Here is a 19427-nt window from a genome sequence, read left to right as displayed (position 1 = left end):
ACAGTTGAAAAGATGCATTTTCCAACTTTGTAGCTGGAACGTGATCAACACAGATGTGTCTTCATTCCGGATTCTGACTTCCAAGATAAATGGAAAACACAACAGGAACATAGTCTGGTAAGACTGGTGGAAAACTCTGTTACATAACAGTATCAGCCTGTAACATATCCTGCTCGCTCACTAAATCACATGCAGAGCCATGAGCGAAGGCCTCGGAGGATGCCTCTATTGAAAGAATGGCCCAAAATGTCAAGATAAATATTTGCAGAAGTCAGTTAGAAAGACTCCACAGTCTCTCTGGTATATTGGGCTGTGAGCAGAAGAACCCATGGGAGAGTTCTGTGTACGTTATTTTCATTAGTTCACAAGCATCAAAAGGAAACCTGGACCACCCGCAGTAAAACATGGTGGAGGTTCTCTCGCTTTAATGTGGGAGCCACTGAATGTAAGATAATGGAGGCATGTGCCAACCAGTGTTAACATAATAAGCTTTAGATGACATTTTGGGCTTTTCAGCCAGATAGCAACATGTCGCACACATCAGCGGCACAAACACATCTGAAGGGGACTGACTATTTTAAACTGGCAAGTGATGAGAGTCAAACTAAATCCAAATGGCACATTTTGAAAAGAGGAAAAAATTCAGGAATGCCAATATTTTAGTAGCACTTTGGATAACTTAACATTTAAAAACAATCATGCAAAACAAAGAAAAGTGATAATGTGTCTTTCTTGTGATTATTTTCACCGATAAACTCTAGAAGTGCCCTTTATCACACACAACAAACTTTTGACATTTAGATGAGGAGGCTCACAACAAAACAAGGAGTGTTCATGGACACACCTTGGATAGCTCCCTGGTTTTGTATCTGGTTACAAGTGACACATTAAAACACACACAGACACCTCCCCAACCAGTCTGGAAAGACAACAGAAATCCGTTGGTGTCAGGTGTAGTTACACAATGTAATACACAGCCAGGCACTTAATAAAGAATGTGTTGCTCAAATGACTAATTCATTCTTTATCCATAAAGTGAGAGAAAATACGTCATGTCCTAAAGAGAATAATGGTTACACAAACCGCTGCGTGGTGGCAGGGCTCCAGAGGTGGATGATGTAGTGCTCTCTTGGTTGACATGCCTCTGCAAGACTGTGTGAACATCAGGGACACTCCCTCGCCCTCTTCTGACTTCTGATTCACCTGTGTCCCGATCACAGGTGAATCACACTCCTCATCCTTCCTGGTAAGGTCTATGTGGCAATGTTGGACAAGAGAGCCCAAGCGATTATCAAAATTCAGATTCACGAGGAACAGTGTGTGTTCTGTCCAGGTTGTGGAACACTGGACCAGCTCTATAAACTCGCTAGGGTCCCAGAGAGGGTATGGGAGTTTGTCCAACCTGTACACATGCACTTTGTGGACATGTAGATGGCATTCAACTGTCTCCCTCTGGGTATTTTGTGCAGAGTCTTCCAAGAGTATGGGTTGCTGAGTCTGTTGCTGTGGGCTATTCAGTTCCTGTATAAATGGAGCAAGAGATAGATTTGCATAGCCAGTAGCATTCCTGGTGGGAATTTGACTCTGTCAGGACTGCCCTTTGTCAAATATGCCAAAGTATATCTTCTCATATCTGCTTGTTGCAATTAATTTGGTCCCGTTGGCTTCTTCAAGCCGTGATCTCTAGCTGTCCTTGGAGGGGTTTGCAGCCGAGTGTGAAACAGCAGGGATGAGGACCGGCACCTCCAAATCTGAGACCATGGTTCTTATTTGAATAAGGGTGAAATGTCCTCTCCAAGTTGGGAATAAGGTGCTTCCTCAAGTTGGAGAGTCTTGGTATCTTGTTCACAAGCGAGGGAAGAATGGAGCAGGAGATTGACACGTGGTTCAGTGCAGTTTTTGCAGTAATGTGGATTCTGTTGTGGTGAAGTACACTCTTACGCTCTTCTTCCATTTTCTGTTTTATATCACAGATTTGAGCTTTTTCCAGCTCCAGTTTCTTCCAACACATTTCCAGGTCTTTTCTCTCTTCTATTAAAAGGTTTCCCTCCTTTTCTGCTCGGTCTGCAGTTGTTTGTCTCTTTCCTTCTCTTGCTTCATTTTATTCATCTCAGCTTTCTTCACATCAAGATTGTGCCACAAGTATTGCACTTCCTCTCTTTTCTCATCCAAAACAGTCTTTTCTGCTTGCAACTCTTCCATTTCCATTTCATGTTTTCTCTTGCCCTCCATCATTTTCTTTTCCTTTCTTTGTAGTCTTTTCTTCTGCTCTTCTAAATCCATCTCCTCCTTTTCATTTTTCTTTTCACTTTTTCACTCTCTCTTTTGTTCTCTTCCAGTAGCTTTTTCTCATAGCTTTTCTTTCTCTTGTTGGAAGTATCAGTTCTCTCCTTCAAAATATTCTCATCTTATCTTCCAAAGCTTGTTCTTTCTCTTAAAGGATTTTTTCCTCATTCTGGACTTTTGACATCATATCGTTCAGAGTGAGCCGTGTTGTCCCATGTTGTTCATTCTTGCTCTGCTCCAATTCTCTTTTCTCCTCTTCCAGTAAACTTTTCTCATGAGCTAGCGCTTCCTCCTTCTCTGTCAGTAGTTTCGTTTCATTTTTCAGTTTTTCAGTTTTTCTGCCATGTCCTTCTGTGCTAACCACAACCTCCTCTGTTCATACCTTTCCTGAACGTCCATCTTATGTTTGGACTCTTCCAGCTCCCCCACACTATGCGATGGGCGGTCGTCACGGTGGAGCTCTGTCCCTGGCCTGGTGGGGACTTTTGTGGTCTATAGGGGGGTGTTACCTCCTGGCTTCGTGCTCTTCTCCTCCTCCTGCTCCCCTACATGACTCATGCACACACTCACTTAGGTCCGAATGGTTGGGGCATCCGGGGCAGGCGGGACACCGTCTCACATACCCGGGGACTGCCTGCTCCTCAGTTTTAATAACATCTTAGACATCTATACACTCAACAGATATACACCTGACAAAGACACTTGCACATAGGGTCTTTGGAGAGGGGGGGGCACTGTCAAACGTGGCTACTGGCATAGCCACATGGTGCCCTGACCTCCAACCTCCCTGTTTTAACTGCATTAGTCACACCAACACACACTCATCACCAGGGGCAGGAGTGGGGTCTTCCTCCACCCATGTTTTCTCGCATTCGGCCTTGGGCGGGGGGACTGATGGCCGGACCCGGGTTTGGGTTCGCTGTGCTGCCTGGGGGGGGGGGGGCTTGCTCGGCTGTGCCGGGCCTCCAGGGGGAGATGGGAGTGGTGAGAGAATGATTGTTCATGTTCATGAGTGTATGTTGGTGTCTGTGGTGGTGGGCGTCCGGCGGGTGTACCCCTGCCTCTCACCTGTAATTAGCTGGGATAGACTCCAGCAGACCCCAGTGCAAAGGATAAGGCGGGTATAGAAAATGGATAGATAGATGGATGGATCCTCCTGCCCTCTTCAGGTCCTCCGTGTGGCTGCTGGTGGCCTGGGTTCGGCTCTCTCCCTTGTCGGCTTCTGGTCTCTCGGTTGGTGTGGTTGTGCCCTCCCTTCTCCACTACTATATTTGCAGTTCAGGTAAAGCCTTGTTTTCACTTTGCACACACACATACATACATACCTACATACTCACTCCACAGTTTTGGGGGGCAGATAATCGCAGTAGCCTAGTCTTAATTCAGTTTTAGAGACCAGGAATGGTTGCTGTTTGTGTCTCTTGCTGTTCACGTTTCTGTGTTTTCTCTTTTGCAGATTCCAAAGGCTCGTTTGCCCATTGTGTGTTTTCCTGATTTTCTCTCATTTCAGACTTGTAGCTGCTGCATGTTTTTGTGAGGGTAGCTCACATTAGCTACCCAAGGGAACACGAGGAGAACATGCAAACTCCACACAGAAAGGCCCTTTTGCAGTCATGGGAGAAGTAAACACTCCCTCAGCACTCACAGCGTCCCCAGCAAGAATTGAACCCAGAACTTCTAGCTGTGAGACAGCTGCACTACCAGCTGAGCCACCGTGCCCCCTTTTTTTCTCTTTTTTGATGTAATATGACATTAACTTTTCTGCAGACATGTTTAAGTCAGACAGTCACCAGCACAGTTAGCTTAAAAACATAATCTCAGCTGTATTTGCGTCATCGCTTGTTCCTTCAAGGATTAATAAACTATTATTGAAAGAAATTGGTTGGAATTCATGTTTTTTGTTGTGACATTTTGCTCAGTTTTACCTTCTTAATTCATAACTGAAGAAAACCAAATCAACATGCTCTCAAGAGTGTTGATACTTAAAACTAGGTAAAAACTAAAAGCTTAACACGTAAAATAATAAACAACCATGTGTCTCGCCTGGAGTTGATTCCGACATGCAGTTTTCTAAACCCAATGTAACTCTATCCAGTCACGATGGGACCATGAAGTCACCACGGCAACAGTACTGGAATGTGGAAATACAGGAAGTGGAAAATGATTCACCTGCAAACACTGAACTGCATAAAGGCTCAGTATTTGGGCATTCATCTGCAGGAAAACCAATTGTCTTCAGAGTGGATAAAAGGAGGTCAACTTGGAGACATGAACGCATTTTAATAGTATAAAATAATTCCTGTGTTCCAAGTGTTTCGTTACATGTGTACAAAACCAGCATGATAATTTTGTATTTTGGGAATTTATTTTTTTTACAGGAGAAAGATCAAATAACAGACAAAACAATAAATTATGCTAAAAGTGGTGGGGTATGTGGCTAGTTTAAAAGAGCATGTCTTGGCAACAGCCTAGATAAGCTGTCAGTGTATTCAGCCTTGCTGTTTGAACTCTCATTCTGATGACATTTTTACAGTCTTCACCGTGAATAAACATTTGCAAAGCATCAGGTACCATTTGGGTATTTAGTTACAATACACATTTCAACATTATACCCTTTGTGTTGAACTGTGTCATGATGAAACAACAACCGTCCGTGGCTGCACTCACCCTCCCGCTGCCTGTACCTGTTCTTTTATACCAGGCTAAAAAAAAAGACCTGCAGCCAACTAATTACTCTCTCTCAACGCTGCTCTAATGTCCTGTAACTCTACACTGCCCCACCCTCTCTCCCTCCCCATCACCACCCACAAACACAGGTGCCGCAGATGAAAATCAAGCTCATGTGAACACGTTTCGACAAGTCAACGTTTTATTACAAATTTCATATAAAAAAAGATGAATGTTACTTTTATCCCAACTTTAAAAAGAGGAGCATTGTGGGCTCTACTAATAGGATCCATGACCTGCAGCAAACTTTTGACTGCCAGTGTTTAAATATGTGCATTTATTTATTTCTAATCAGAACCGACCATGAGGAAAAATAACTAAAATCAAAAGGCACATTTGTTCTGATGGATGATGTCATCGTCACCGTGATACATGCAAGAGATCAAAGCTCAGCTCTGTGACATCAAACGCGAGATGTGGATGCGTTGAGTCAAAAAAGATGTCCGGCCCTGCGCGCTGGCCCGTGGTTTGGTGGTAGTTTTTGAGAGTATCTAATGTGGAGTAGATGACTCTAGCCCGCTGCTCCTCCGAGCCCCGGTCCGCCCAGCGGTGACAGGGCAACGACGGCGAGTGAAGAAGGAAATATACGGACGACATGTAAACTTTGACAAACTCCTGCTTCAAATACGGCGGGTCTCGCTGAAACACACAAAGAGGAAACACCTGTTTATATTTGCAGTGTGGACGCGCTCAAACTAAATTCTAATTTTCTATTCTTTCTCATCCTCTGCAGACCTGTGTTACTATTACACAAGCAGTTCTGCTTCCATGACTCGGATGGCACAACATTAGCTAACATACATTTACAGACTAATGTCCCTAAGCAACACACAGGTAACACAGACCTTCTGTGCTCTGCTCATGTTCATCTCAGCCTCCGTCCAGGCAGTCTGGAAGAAAACACATTCATTTCAAACTTGGCCCAGTATTGGATGAAAACTGTTTGCTATTGATAGAGCAATATACTACAGAAAAATAAAAGTTTGATCAATCCGATTACAAAACAATTCATGCATGAGCATGACCACAGAGCCGCTCCTTCTTACCCTGAGAGCATCCAGCAGGTCTGTCTGCTCCAGCAGCACAGGGAAGGTTGAAAGTATCGGACTGCATATCAGATCTGAAACAGAGACAAATATTTAAAACTATTTTTTTTTTCCAAACAGCAGTGAGTATGCACAGCTCGGGTTTGTTGTGAGAGTTACCTGTATTCTGCATGGTGGGCCTGTCCATCAGCAGTTTGTCAGCCAGCAGCTGCTGGTGCAGAACCAGCAGGTGGATGCAGCTCAGACAGAACAACAGAGTGTCTGGAAGGAGACTGAACAAGAGAATGGACTTGTCATTTATCTAGATTGGAAAGAGTAGGCTTTCAAGTGCTCTTATGTTTTGCACATGTTGTTTGTTTCAGGGACATTACAAACATCATTCAGAATTAGGAAAGAAACTCTGTTTATATTTGGTTCCAAAATTGAAGGTGTGTACATATGAATGAAGCGGTAAGTTTGTCTGCAGACCAGTGAGACAGGACCGGCACAGAGTGGTGGTGTAATGTGTTGGTACAAGAAATCATGTAAAGTGACCAAAATAAATAGAATTCTTAAATGGAAGAAAATTGGGGATAACCAAAAACTCATCAAGCTTTCCAGCCAGTCTAAGAATGTGAGGATTAAAGGTTATGACCAAAACAAAACTGGACAAAATGAATGAGATGCAGAGCTCTTCTTTGGACAGGAAAAGAAGAAACCTTTGACAACCATCAGTGCAGCTGCTCCACCGCTCAGGCCTTTCAGGTAGAAGTCAAATAGAAGCCATCCTACGCTCAAAAGGTGACTGGATCCATCTTCATGGATCCATGAAGCCATCAGCTTCCTAAACACGCATCTGACCACCATCACATGGATATCTTCTGGGCATTAAATTTTTTTTTTTTCTTATCTTGCACTTTATATAAGGAACAGCACCTGCGATGAAGCACCTGGAATTTTATTGTTATGAAATATGAACAATGACAATAAAGAATCTTGGATGACTCTACAAAAGTATGCACCACATTATGTGGAGGAAACCAGACACTGGACAGTTTTATATGGATGTTGTCCTTACGTGGGAATGACAACATCTTTCTGTGGGGTTGTTTTTTCTGCAGCTGAGACTGGCATACTACCCAAAATGGAGACGAATCAAAGTGGGGAAAAAAAAACTGAAAAATCTTCTCCAGAGTATTTCAATTCTCAGCCTGGGGTGACAGTTTACATTTCACCAAACAACCTGGAGTCAGGATTGCACATGAGTGGCTGCAATAACACTGGGAGAGTCCTGGAGTTGCTCCGCCATGACCCAAACCAGCACAGTTTGTCAGGAGAGACCTGAAAATGGCTCTGAACTGACACTCTGCTCCCTGGTTGAGGCTTGGTGGGGCTGCCAAGAAAAATGGGAGGAAAACTCCAACATAGAAAATGTGCTACATTTCTAGGATCGTTGCTGAGAAGATGTAAGGCTAAAAATGCTTCAACCATGTACTTAATGAAACAAGTCTTTTTTCAGACTTTATTTTGTTATAATGAACAAAAAATTAACTAAACTGAGTCTGAAACAATAATTGCGTAAAAATGTCTGAAATCTGAAAACTTTCTGTTCACATTATGCATGTACAACCCACATGGCTTGAGCTAGTGGGAGCCAGGAATGCATCTGACAGCATCTAAGAATGATTTATTGTTGCAAAACTGAAACACATCATCCACCACATGTGCTGAAGCTCGTTTTTTGGCTTTTCTCTCTGATTCTCCCACCTGAGCTGTGTTCTTGTCTTGCTGTTGGCTGATTTTAGCCTCACAATCAGTTTGGGCTGTCGTCTGGTCTGGAGCATCTGCTGGAAAACACCACCAGCAGCTTGACAAGAGAGAAGATGCATGCTATTAACTCATCGCTCCAGTTTTTTTTTCCTTGAATATTTGCACATTTTGTGAAAAAAGGTTTTGAGTGTACAATCTCTTCTTACATCTTCTAGGGAGTGTTACCTCCAACGTCACATCCTTCTCGTAAGGAGTGCCACCGTTCACCGGCAGCTCGTACATCCTGTACACAAGATCAGATTAGATTTTGAAGTATTATATTGAAAAACAATATTAATGCAAACTCTTTAATAAAATCCAGATTGATATAGAGAGTGTAACTGTCCTAGGATGCTTTTACTTTTTAATCTCCTTTTCATTCACAGACACATGTTGTGTTTCTGTGGATGTACCTGTTTGACAGTGGATTTCCAGCGTCATCAGTTAATTTGAGGAACGCCCAGCCGCAGCTCAGGTCTCCTCTCTCCCCCGTTGACTAAAACACACACAACAACAGACTTGTGTGCCTTCCAAAAATGATTGAACTGCCTTTCAATTATCCGTCTCCATACAGAAGGATTTATTAGTCTCTTCAGTGTCACGTGTGACATCTTACATTGCGTATAAAGGTGACTCCAAGTTCAAAGAGGATTCCAAGGTTAGGAGAGGAAGAGTTGCAGCGTAGGAAACAGCTACCATCAAGGAGGGTGGGCAGCACACCGGTGATCTGAAAAAAAACCCCACACACACAGAAAAAATACACAATTATAGTACTGCAGCTCAGAAAAAACATTCATAGTTTAAATGAAAGGAGATGTTGTAACACAATGCTCTAAAGGAAGCAGCTGGGGTCTCGTCGTACCCTTGGAGAGAAGCTCCAGCTCTTGGGGCTCTTGGGATTGTAGTCTGCCCTCACTGTGTGGATGTTACTTAACACCTGGAGCACAATTGCAGATCACATTAAAATAAGCATTTTTAAAATGAATTCAGCTGTTTCCACTTGTAGAAAATGGCTGTATACGTGACCGAAATAACCCGGATACCTGAGATCCATCAAAAGCACAGAGACGGATGTGTCTGCTGAGAACCTGAACTCCAACCCCTGGAGTGGGAATATGCCTGCAGCTCCACAAAGTGAAACACACACAAGTCCTGACCTGGCGAGCACGGACCTACATGACACGACACCCACAATTGAAAAGAAATAAAGTGTATTTTGTCTAAAAATACACTTGGATGTTATGCACTGTAATGCACTGCTAGAAATCATCACTTTAATAAACACTATCCAACTCTTACAAACACACACTATAAAACAGTGAGAGGACCTCACCCTGCCAGTGTCCGGGTCCAGAAAGAGGTCTTTAAAGGAGAGCTGGGATTGGCTGAGCTCGGGCTGAATATGATGACCTCCTTTGTATGTTGCATCTGTAACAGAACACGGAGGGAGCTTTGCCTTTTAATCATCCAGCATGTTGAAGATGTATTAACACCAAGTGACAGAAGTGATTGTAGACTGTTCACACACAAACACACACACACACGGCTGCTGGGTAATGACCTTCATCCAGCAGTTTACTGAGAGTCGACGGTCTAAATCCTGGAGGTATAGCCCCCATAGCTGAGAGCACGTCTGTTGCATCAATCTGTCACAAACAAAAAAAAAATCTAAAGCATAATCTGTAAACACATACAAATTGTAAATGTATAATTTGTTGAGCTGAAAATTGCCACTGGCATGAGCTGTAGTGGTTGTACTCGTAGAGTATGCACAGTCTTACCTCATTCAGAGCCTTTCTGACAGTCGACCAGTTTGAGGCACTGCTGTCAACGAATAATGAATACATTACAAATAACCCATTTAGAAATGAAAAAACATCTGACAAAGTCCTTCTAAAACAACATTCCTCATCTTTAAATCAAAATAGAAAGAGATGCAAGAACATCTGGAGTCTTTGTGTGATCAAACAGAGAAGTTCAATGTTGAACCTGTGTTTAGTTTGATCATCAGTAGACTCTTCCCCCTCTTCATCTTCTTCTTCTTCATCTTCTTCTTCTTCTGACTCCTCATCTTCATCTTCTTCATCATCATCGTCATCATCCTCTTCCTCATCATCATCCTCTTCATCGTTTTCATCATCAACACCAGAGCCAACCTAAGACAAAGGGAAAAGAGATACAATAAATCACACAGAAACTACAGAGGCTGTGGTGCTTGTGAACGCCTTTCTTTTGCACCTTCAGGTAGGTTTTTGGAACCACTCCTCTGTTGCCTTTCATGTCCTGAGCCATCCACCATCCATCTGCTGTCTTCCTGATTATCCTTAACACTTCCCCTCGCTGAAACAGAAGCACAACTTGACTTTAGTGATGAATTAATAACAATAAGAAAAAGGCTTCATCATGAACGCACGAATGAACAGTTGGAATATGATCACTGCATTTGAGAGGCTATACTGCCATCTTCTGTTTTCACCAAATACTGTGGAATATAATGCCACTCTTAAATTGAAAGAAAAAACAGGGTTCAACCTCTTAACAGGCCTGATTGTCTTAACCCCGTCATCACCAATGGACAACAAACAAAAATGTGCTGAGCTGCATTATATTAAGATATTTTGTCTGTCACAGGGAAGAACAATCTTTTTAATTATAAACAGCAATTTCTCACACAAATTAAGCTTAAGCCCATCTACTCTGCAGCCTTTGACAGTACAATAAAGATCCTTTGAGGGAAGCAGCAGCACTTCTACCAACCCTGCAGACTGCTGATATGCATTCCCCCTGTACTTTATCAATGTTTCTGAAATAGAATGTACTTCACCCGAACAGACAGATCTCCTTCTTGCTCTCCTTTGAAATCACAGAGGATGGTGTAGATTTGGGGACCAGACTGAGATGGTGGCTTTACAGCGCTTGTCCTTTCTTCATCTTCATAATCATCATCATCATCATCGGTGCCGTCTTCATCATTGTCTTCGTCAACACTATCTTGACTTTCTTCCTTTGAAATTTCCCTGTCGATCAAAACACAGTGATGGGAAGATAATTGTAAGATTTAAATGAGAAGTCAAACTTCAGTTTTAGTTTTCACTTTTCCCTGAAATTTAAATGAGTTAATTAAATAGAACTGAATATCTGAAGCTGTGAAATAATATGTATAACATTTTTGAGGGGGCGTTGAGCCTCACGAGCAGTGAATACTTCTAATGTTGTTCTCTTGTTGTGCTCTTGACAAGAAACCATCATTGACCTTGATATTCTGTTTGTTTCTTTGCAGAGAACACAGTGATACTGACCCTAGGCCAGTGCTGGGTCCTGGTGGTGAAAGCTCCATAGAGAGTTTGTTCAAACGCTCTAAGATGTTTTCCAGTCGTCTCTCCTCTTCCTGTTTCCTCTGATCATAGTTCCTCACCAGGGCTGGCTCATCAGCCTGGACAACAAACCATCAGATTATATCACCTTACCCATAACTCAGCAAAACTGATGTTAATCACTGATAAGCCTTCTTTGAAAACTTAGTTTCACAAAAAATTTGCAACAAATTGTTTATTTTTCATTAATGCACATTACATTGCTAAGACCTGCAACACCATAATGATTGAAATAATGTTTATTAGTGTAATATTAGCCTTTACAGCATTTTTTGTGATCCAGGAGCTAAACTGAAGAGTTGTGCCTCTCTATCTTTGGAGCACTAACCTTTGTCAACTTCTGTAGTGCTTTTAGTGTCTTGTGTGCAGACATCTGAAGGTCTTGACACCTGCAGGGAAAAGGATGTTTAGATTAAATTTAAATCCTTAAACGTTATGTTAAAAGCAATTAAATGTATGTAAATTGCAACGAGAGACAAAAAGCAACAGAAATACTTAAGATTTGTTTACCTTCGAAATGCATCTTCACTGGATCCAACCTGACTTTGAGCATCCTTCATCAAACTGTCAGCCTGTTTTAGAGGAACCATGACAGCAAATAAGAAGTGAAGCTGAACAGTTGAAGTTACATTGCATAGCAGATTAAATACCTCATACACATCTAACAATAGTAATATGGATTTAAGGTGCATTTTTGAGACATTAGTACATCTGTGGGTATGGGTCCATGTTTGCCTAGTTTTCACCTGTTTATTTCATTAAATATGTTTCTTATCTTTCTTTAAATGCATGTCGTCTTCACTTCATTAACTAAAAAATGTGTTATATCCTTACTATCGTAAGAATACAATCAAACGTTTCCCTTTTCTTGCAACGAGCTGACATGTACGTTAGGTTTACACCCCATTTACAAACAGATGATTTTAAACAACTACACAGATTTAAGAAACTAACTGGCTCGTGTCACATTGTTTGCAACAGTTCTGTCATTCATTGTCGTTTTCACTTAAGATATCTAATTATTGGTCCTGCTTTATCACAGAGATGCAGACGGGATTTTCAGACAAACCTGTCTTTGAAGTTGGTCAACTTCTCCCTGGAGCAGCTGCAAGGGTCTTGCTTTTTTTAATGGCATTTATAGTTTAATTTAGGAAACAAACCCGTATACAGATGTTAGCCGAGAAGCTAGCCTGCTAGGCGGACGTAAACATCCGGGGTTGCTAGGCAACCGACTTCTTCTTCGGTGCAGTAAAACCCTTATGCCTTCGTTCTTTGTCTGCGCATTTCAGATCCATGGCGCATTTACTTGTTATAAGTGTATTTAAAAATGTCGTTAATTTATGTTTTGTATGATCAAAACGGAATGGATAGTTAAAAACTAAAGACACCATGTCTTGTTTATTATTATTATTGTAAAGGATAAGTATGCCACTACCGCCACCCAGTGTGCGGGAGTATAGTAAAGATGAGAAGTACGCGTTGCTCTCTCTATCCATGTTATATTTCATTTAAGAAATAATTAAATAAATATAAATATACAAATAATTGAATGTAGTTAATATTGATAAGTTCCTTATTTTTTCATTCTTCTTCTTCATTGGACTCCCCTCCTATAAAATAATACAAATACATTATTTCAGTGGGTTTTATCTTTTGACATGCTATATTTATTTGTCACAATACAACTTTAAATCCTACTTTCAGGGACTTTTTCTCTGTCTCTTTTATTCGGAAAACAGGAATCATGCACACTCCATTAACAGTCACGTGCAATTTTACGGTTGTGTAAGTTTTTCACAACAGACCTCAAGGGGGCGCACTGTGTTTGTTGTGAAACGTGTGTGGCGTTCATGATCCCTCGTTAACCTTTCCTTCCTACTAGCAAAATGTATTGATTTAACATAAATTATAACAGTTTCAGCGTTTCTATATTCAAAAAGTATTTAAAAACGTGAAATATCTAAGATAAACCATAATTTAAATGCCTTGTTGTCCAAATAGATTGTTATTATTTTTTGTAAGTGGACATTACGAGCCTTCAAGGGGTTGTAAAAGCAGCATATAGGACTAGTTATGTCATTCACGTGAGCTGTAGGTTTACCAGCCATGGCTGCTCCCATCGCTCTCATTCAAGGTGCCAGCAGGGGACTGGGGCTTGAATTCTGCAAATACATATTAAAAAACCAAAGCCTCGCTGCTGTCGTAGCGACATGCAGAAACCCGGACGGAGCCGCGGAGCTGCGGGGACTCGTCGGCCAACACCCGGGCAGAGTCACGGTGCTCCAGCTGGACGTGAACCGGGAGGAGGACATCCGCGGAGCCGCAGACCAGGTTAAGCAGACCTTCGGTCGGCTGGACCTCATCGTCAACTCCTCTGCCATGCTTCACCCCTCTGGGAAAGGAGAGACCAGCCTGAGGGACGTGACTGCACAGGTAAACCTAGCCGTTTCCATTCATTCGTGCCCTCCGCACTACCGATGTATTCAGTACTCGAGTTGTAAAAAAAAAAAAAAAATCAGGGGGGATGGTGGATTTTATCATATGGGGACAGATCATTTGTGCTGATTACAAATAATATAATATATTACAAATAATAGCACTGACCAAAACACCTGCAGAAATACTGCAGGAATGACATAGCAGCAGTTAAATGCAGCCTTCTGTAAGCTTTAAATATCCACTGGGCTTACATCAAATACATCAAAACACAACAATAAAAAACAGTTTTCTGAACTTATCAATATGACTCTGTCCTTCACAGGATAAGTAAAATGGATCACTGCAAAAACTCAAAATCTTAACAAGAATACTTGTCTTATTTCTAGTTAAAATGTCTCATTTTAGTAAAAAAATCTCATTACACTTAAAACAAGACTCATCACTGGAAAAAATTTTCACCTGTTTCAAGTATATTTTCACTTGAAATAAGTAGAAAAATCTGCCAGTGGAACAAGATTTTTTTGCTTGTAATGAGAAGATAAATCTTGTCCCACTGGCAGATTGTCCTACTTATTTCAAGTGAAAATTTAGTGAAAATTTACTTGGAAATTAAAATTGTCAAATAAGTTATTTTTCTGGTGATGACTCTAAATGTTGAAATAGCAGTAAAACCACATTCATTGATGAAATGACATAAGGGATGGAAAGGGGGGGGGGGGGGGGGTGGCAGTTTTACAGGGGGGATGATTTTGACCGTTTTTATTTCAGGGGGGATGCCATCCCCCCTCAACTCAAGTACTGGATGTATTGAATCCAGAAGTGCATTTTCCTCTGCAGGGTATCATCTCCACTTTGACGACCAACACGGTGGGTCCCCTGGTGATGGCCAAGCATTTCTCCCCCCTCCTCCAGAAGGGAGGTGGTGGTTTCGGTCAGCAGCCTGCAGAGAAAGCCAAACAACACAGCGGCATCATCGTCAACATCACGGCCAAAGTGGGATCCATTGGCGACAACGGTATCTACCATGCTGGTGGCTTGGAAACATTAACACACAGTCATGTGCAAATGTTAGGAGCCCCGCCTTTAAAAGTCATTGAAAGTATTTATTTGTTTGTCTCAGTGTGTGAAAAAACACAATATATAATTTGATTGTGCAGGGTCTTAAGGCTGATTTATGGTTCTGCGTTACACCAACGCAGACCCTACGCTGTACTCTACGGCGTAGGCTCTGCGTCGATTTAATGCGGAACCATAAATCAGGCTTTAGAATTAGACAAATACAACCTCGGATGGACAACAAAGCATTACTTTATTCACCATCCCATCATTTATTTAACACAAATTAAGAATGAATAACAATAATAATTTGGGCAATGCCCTTATTGCCCATTAGAAGTTTCAATAACAGCAGAAGTTTTGGCAGTGTCACGTGGGACAGACATCAGCAATAGTCTTAAAGAAGCAATTGTTCCTGCACGGCATCATAAACAGCTGAATAAAACCATTTCCAAATAATTTTGAGGACAGCATTTTATGTGACAAAGATGAATAAAAAGTGGGAAGCATTCGAGAGCAATCATCTCAGCAGAGCATGCCTCGGCTATATTTCAAACTCCACAGGCTTCACAGAGCATAAGAAAATGTTCAAGTCAGTGACACCATGATCAGAAGAAAAGTGAAGAAATACAGTTTATTGGAAGGGTTATTGGGAGAAAGCCTCTTCTGTCTAAAAAAGACATGGTCTGAGGTTTGCAAAACTAAAAGAGAGGGTACTTACTGTATCATACAAGTTGCAGCACTATTGATGCTGTATGCAGAAGAAGGGGCACATTTACATTACAACTAACACCTATTTTAAGACATTTAACATTGAATGCATATGAATGTACTGTGGTTTCTATTTTCTTTTTCCTTTCCCCACGCTCACCTGTCAGGGCTCGGTGGGTGGTACAGCTACAGGATGTCTAAAGCAGCTCTCAACATGGCAACCAGGAATCTTTCTATAGAGCTGGGCCGCGGTCGACCCCGGGTCAGTGATCTTATCGCTTTTTTGGCACCTTTATTTCACTTTCATGCTAGAAATAATGAATATCCTCCAACTGTGGTGGCTGAGGGAATTCAACACATATTGGCTGCAAGGAGACATGCCCAAAAATATGGACCAGATAAAGACAAAGGAAATGAATTATATTTATTTAAATAGTGGCACGCCCAAGATCCCCAACCTTAATTTTGCAACTTAAAACTCTGGTTGTAGTCTTTAGATATTGGAGGTAGTACAGTTGGCTATTGTATGGTTGGGAGTGGTTACATCTATATTAGCCCCTGTGTTCAGCTCTGTGTTTGAAATGATCTCTGTCCACTCTGCTCCACTATAATTGCGTATGACATGGTCAGCCAGGTTAAAGGCTAATGGCTGGTGGTTTTGTCCGTCCACATCACACCACAACCTCAGTGTTACAAAACCATCTGCAGGGGATCAAATATCGGCCATTTTTAGGGCCGAATACCAGGATTGATGACAAATAGTATGAATGCCTGGAAAAACTGTCATATTTGTTTCCTGTTTCAATATGAAAATGTAATTATTTCATATTTAATTTAATATTTATTTAACTAGAAAATGTAAGCTAGAGAGGTCTTAGTGGATGTCAATAGTATTGCACTTTAAGGCAAGTCCTTAATGGCTTCACTTTTCAGACCAGGTGATAACGTACAGCAACTTAGCCCTCATCTATAATAATACTTCTGTTATCTTTTCTGACACTTCCAGGTGGTGTGTGTGTCTGTACATCCAGGAACAGTCAACACAGATCTCTCTCGGCCTTATCACAAGAATGTGCCAAAAGACAAGTTGTTCAGTCCTGAGCACTCTGTGAAGTGTCTGATGAGTATCATAAACTCACTAAGTATCGAAAAGACTGGGAAGGCGTACAACTGGGACGGGACTGAACTGCCCTGGTAGAATCGATGGGGACAATAAGTGAAAGTATGCACCGCTGTTCTTTGAACAAACTCTCCAAGCAGACTGTGCTGAGATAAGGTGGACTCCCCGATCGAAAGAATTGAAACATGTCCTGCACCAGAGGTATTTCTGTGTCGCAAACAAACCTCCTTCGCTACCTCCAAGGCAAAGTGCATAAATGCCTTTCGTTGTCAGTAACACCATCCTACAACAGCCTGATGTGGCCTTAAGATTTCTTAGGATTGTAACATATCTTGAACTGATGCTCATTTTGTTGCTATAAATACTGTAATATATACTCATCTTGACTTTTTGCATTATCATTTGATGTCTCCAAATGGTTTATATTAAAGACATTTAAATGCTTAATAAGACTTAAGTACAATGGCTACTCTTGAAAATTCACAACCCTGTAAAATAACTGAAAGAGAACCTGAAAATGAAGATAACTAATTGAGAAGACAACTGCAAGATTTCAAAGAAAAGCTATTGAAAGGCTTAAAAGCTCTAACATTCACCGTCTGAAATATTAACAAGAAATTTGAGAAAAGCTGCAGCGGTCAAGACAAGCTCTTAAGCTGTGATGAGGTCATAAGAGTTCGCAAAGTGTTTGATGCACCAGATGCCTCTAATACTTGAACATGTTGAGTTAATGTTGAGCCCTTTTAAATTGTCAGCAAAATTCCTTTTGCAGCATTCGAAATGTTTAATAATCACATTTTATTTAAACATAAAATACAAAGAATTTGGACAGTTTGGCAAAAAGTAATGATAAAAACACTTAAGGCTAATAAGCAGTCAACAGCACTTTTTTTTATAAAAGAAAAGTATTCCAAAATATATTGTCAATTCCACCATCAGCTTTCTGATTGGACCTGACAGGTCATCTTTTATTAAATAATAGGTCCCTTCAAATATTATATCGCTGGCTCCTTGTGTGGACATCATCAAATGGAGGCAGATTTATTTATATGTAGTTTGATATTGCACCAGCAGAGGGCGCTAAATATGGACTTTGGGCTTCGAAACCTACAAACTGGTATCGAAATAGACGGGTAGCAGAGCACATTGTATTGCTGAATGAGAGGCCTGTTTCTTGTAGTATAATATTATCAATAATTGTCATTATGAATTCATTTTTTCATAAATTTCTTCAAATTTTTTGATAAACTAAAGATTATTTATTATCAATGTAAAAAAAACAAAGGACACAATGAAAAACAGGTGCACCCGAGTCGAATAAGGAAATACATTTATCATAAAAGAAATCCTAAAATAAGTAAACTACTCATTCCACTCACATGCACACAACACACCATACATTATATGCCACAATATGGATTTACACAGTCCATTGTTACATAATCCATTTCAAAAGTGCACATTGTGATAAAGATATCATAAAAAGTGCATCATAAAGTCTTCTTTGTATAATGTAGTTGGCCTAAATACTTCAATATAACTTATTTTTCACATTTTTGAAAGTCAATATGGTTGCTGGTGTCTTCAATTCTATAAACATTCTTTATAGAAGAATATCCTTTCATTTACAGAAGTGTAGAACTACCACCATCTTCAAAAGAAAATCAGAGCCGTATCACGTTATAACAGGGGTCACCAATCCTGGTCCTCGAGGGCCGGTGTCCTGCATGTTTTAGTTTTATCTGCTTTAACACACCTGATTCTAATTAATAATCGCCATCAGCTTGTCATTTAAGGTCTGCACAATTCTCTTAACGACACAGTCACTTTTATCACGGTGCAATGAAGCAGCAAAACATGTAAAACATGCAGGACACCGGCCCTTGAGGACCAGGATTGGTGACCCCTGCGTTATAATGTGAAATGTTAATGTTCTAACAATGTATTTTTTACATTTGTACAATATCTTACTGCAATAGCTATATCTTTCATGTTTGAATACTATTACGTTATTACAATGTAGTACATATTTATCACTGACTTGATTAACATGTATATTGTAATAAACTGATATATTGTTCAAACATGGAACACAATATTGTAATTATGTGATAACATATTGTGCAAATTTGAAAATATATTGTTATACAATAAATGTCCACGTTATATCGTGATAATTTTTCTTTCACTTTCTTTGAGGTGGCAGCTCTACACTTCCGTATTCAGCTTCTAGACCCAAGACCTTACAGAAAACATAACAAGGAAAGGGAAATAAAAAGAAAGAAAGTGTTTCGATATCAACCTGACCTTTATATCTTGACCGGAGTGTGTTTGTTACCTAAAGTTGTGTTTGACACCAGTTTTCTGTAGTAGATACAACAAAATATATATATTATCAGAGGGTATTCCTTAATGGAACAGTGTTTTTATTGTCTGGGGGTGCTTTTTCGTGCACGCAGGGGTTACAGCAGGTCATTTCCCTGATGAATGCATTGACTCCATGGCACCTTTGTTCTCGCATCACGCGTGGAGAGGACCGAGGGGAATGAAGATGACGCCGAACAGCCCCGCTTATTAATAGACGCAGCTCGCAGCTGCGGGGACAGCAGGGTTTACACGGTCCTGCCGCGACCAGGGCCGAGGCCAGCTCGGTCCTCTCACCACCAACAAAGAGACGCCACTCTTCCTTCTCTTTAAAGCGTTGAATAACGCCGAGATTTGCTTTTGCTGCAGAGGGGGAAAAACCGGTCGGGGGAGGTGAACGGGTTCGGGCTGAAGGAGCTGGTGTGACGTAGCAGAACCACACACGCACAGGCTGATTTATGGTTCCACGTTATACGCCAACGCAGAGCACGTCGCTGCGTAACCTACGCCGTAAGA

General features: G+C 41.0%; 3 protein-coding genes across 4 annotated transcripts in view; 1 reads left to right on the top strand and 2 right to left on the bottom strand.

Moving 5' to 3' along the window:
* LOC133463244 (uncharacterized) overlaps positions 1-19427 on the bottom strand; it is a 401257-nt gene that overhangs the window by 287997 nt on the left and 93833 nt on the right. The gene's annotated exons all lie outside the window — the stretch shown is intronic.
* nphp1 (nephronophthisis 1) lies at positions 5128-12427 on the bottom strand. Of its 2 annotated transcripts, none has more exons than XM_061745063.1 (20): positions 12291-12427; positions 11732-11793; positions 11550-11610; positions 11147-11280; positions 10672-10864; positions 10086-10187; positions 9837-10003; positions 9629-9671; positions 9409-9493; positions 9181-9275; positions 8891-9019; positions 8710-8784; positions 8464-8574; positions 8261-8343; positions 8015-8091; positions 7806-7905; positions 6219-6331; positions 6060-6133; positions 5859-5903; positions 5128-5652 (listed from the first exon to the last, which is right to left on the bottom strand). In XM_061745063.1, exons 1-20 carry the CDS (start codon positions 12354-12356, stop codon positions 5374-5376), a joined length of 2094 nt encoding a protein of 697 aa, XP_061601047.1. In that variant the 5' UTR covers positions 12357-12427; the 3' UTR covers positions 5128-5373. The 2 variants fall into 2 exon arrangements, with proteins under 2 accessions (XP_061601047.1, XP_061601048.1); XM_061745064.1 differs by having other exon boundaries at positions 9629-9668.
* zgc:65997 (uncharacterized protein LOC794398 homolog) lies at positions 13303-16923 on the top strand. Its single transcript, XM_061745081.1, has 4 exons — positions 13303-13654; positions 14498-14675; positions 15595-15689; positions 16434-16923. Exons 1-4 carry the CDS (start codon positions 13328-13330, stop codon positions 16623-16625), a joined length of 792 nt encoding a protein of 263 aa, XP_061601065.1. The 5' UTR covers positions 13303-13327; the 3' UTR covers positions 16626-16923.

Source organism: Cololabis saira, chromosome 17 (genome assembly GCF_033807715.1).
Source record: "Cololabis saira isolate AMF1-May2022 chromosome 17, fColSai1.1, whole genome shotgun sequence".
Classification (NCBI taxonomy): domain Eukaryota; kingdom Metazoa; phylum Chordata; class Actinopteri; order Beloniformes; family Belonidae; genus Cololabis; species Cololabis saira.
The sequence above is the reverse complement of the archived record's forward strand: the minus strand, read 5'-3'. Positions and strand labels throughout refer to the sequence as shown.

Excerpts from the sequence above, each read along its gene's own strand:
- nphp1 (XM_061745063.1), bottom strand. The coding sequence starts at position 12,356 with ATGCCATTAAAAAAAGCAAGACCCTTGCAGCTGCTCCAGGGAGAAGTT. Across the intron at positions 11,611-11,731 it reads AGTGAAGATGCATTTCGAAG|GTGTCAAGACCTTCAGATGT; the intron begins GTAAACAAATCT and ends TTTTCCCTGCAG. Across the intron at positions 10,865-11,146 it reads GGACCCAGCACTGGCCTAGG|GGAAATTTCAAAGGAAGAAA; the intron begins GTCAGTATCACT and ends TTTGATCGACAG.
- zgc:65997 (XM_061745081.1), top strand. The coding sequence starts at position 13,328 with ATGGCTGCTCCCATCGCTCTCATTCAAGGTGCCAGCAGGGGACTGGGG. Across the intron at positions 13,655-14,497 it reads TGAGGGACGTGACTGCACAG|GGTATCATCTCCACTTTGAC; the intron begins GTAAACCTAGCC and ends TTTCCTCTGCAG. Across the intron at positions 14,676-15,594 it reads GGGATCCATTGGCGACAACG|GGCTCGGTGGGTGGTACAGC; the intron begins GTATCTACCATG and ends CTCACCTGTCAG.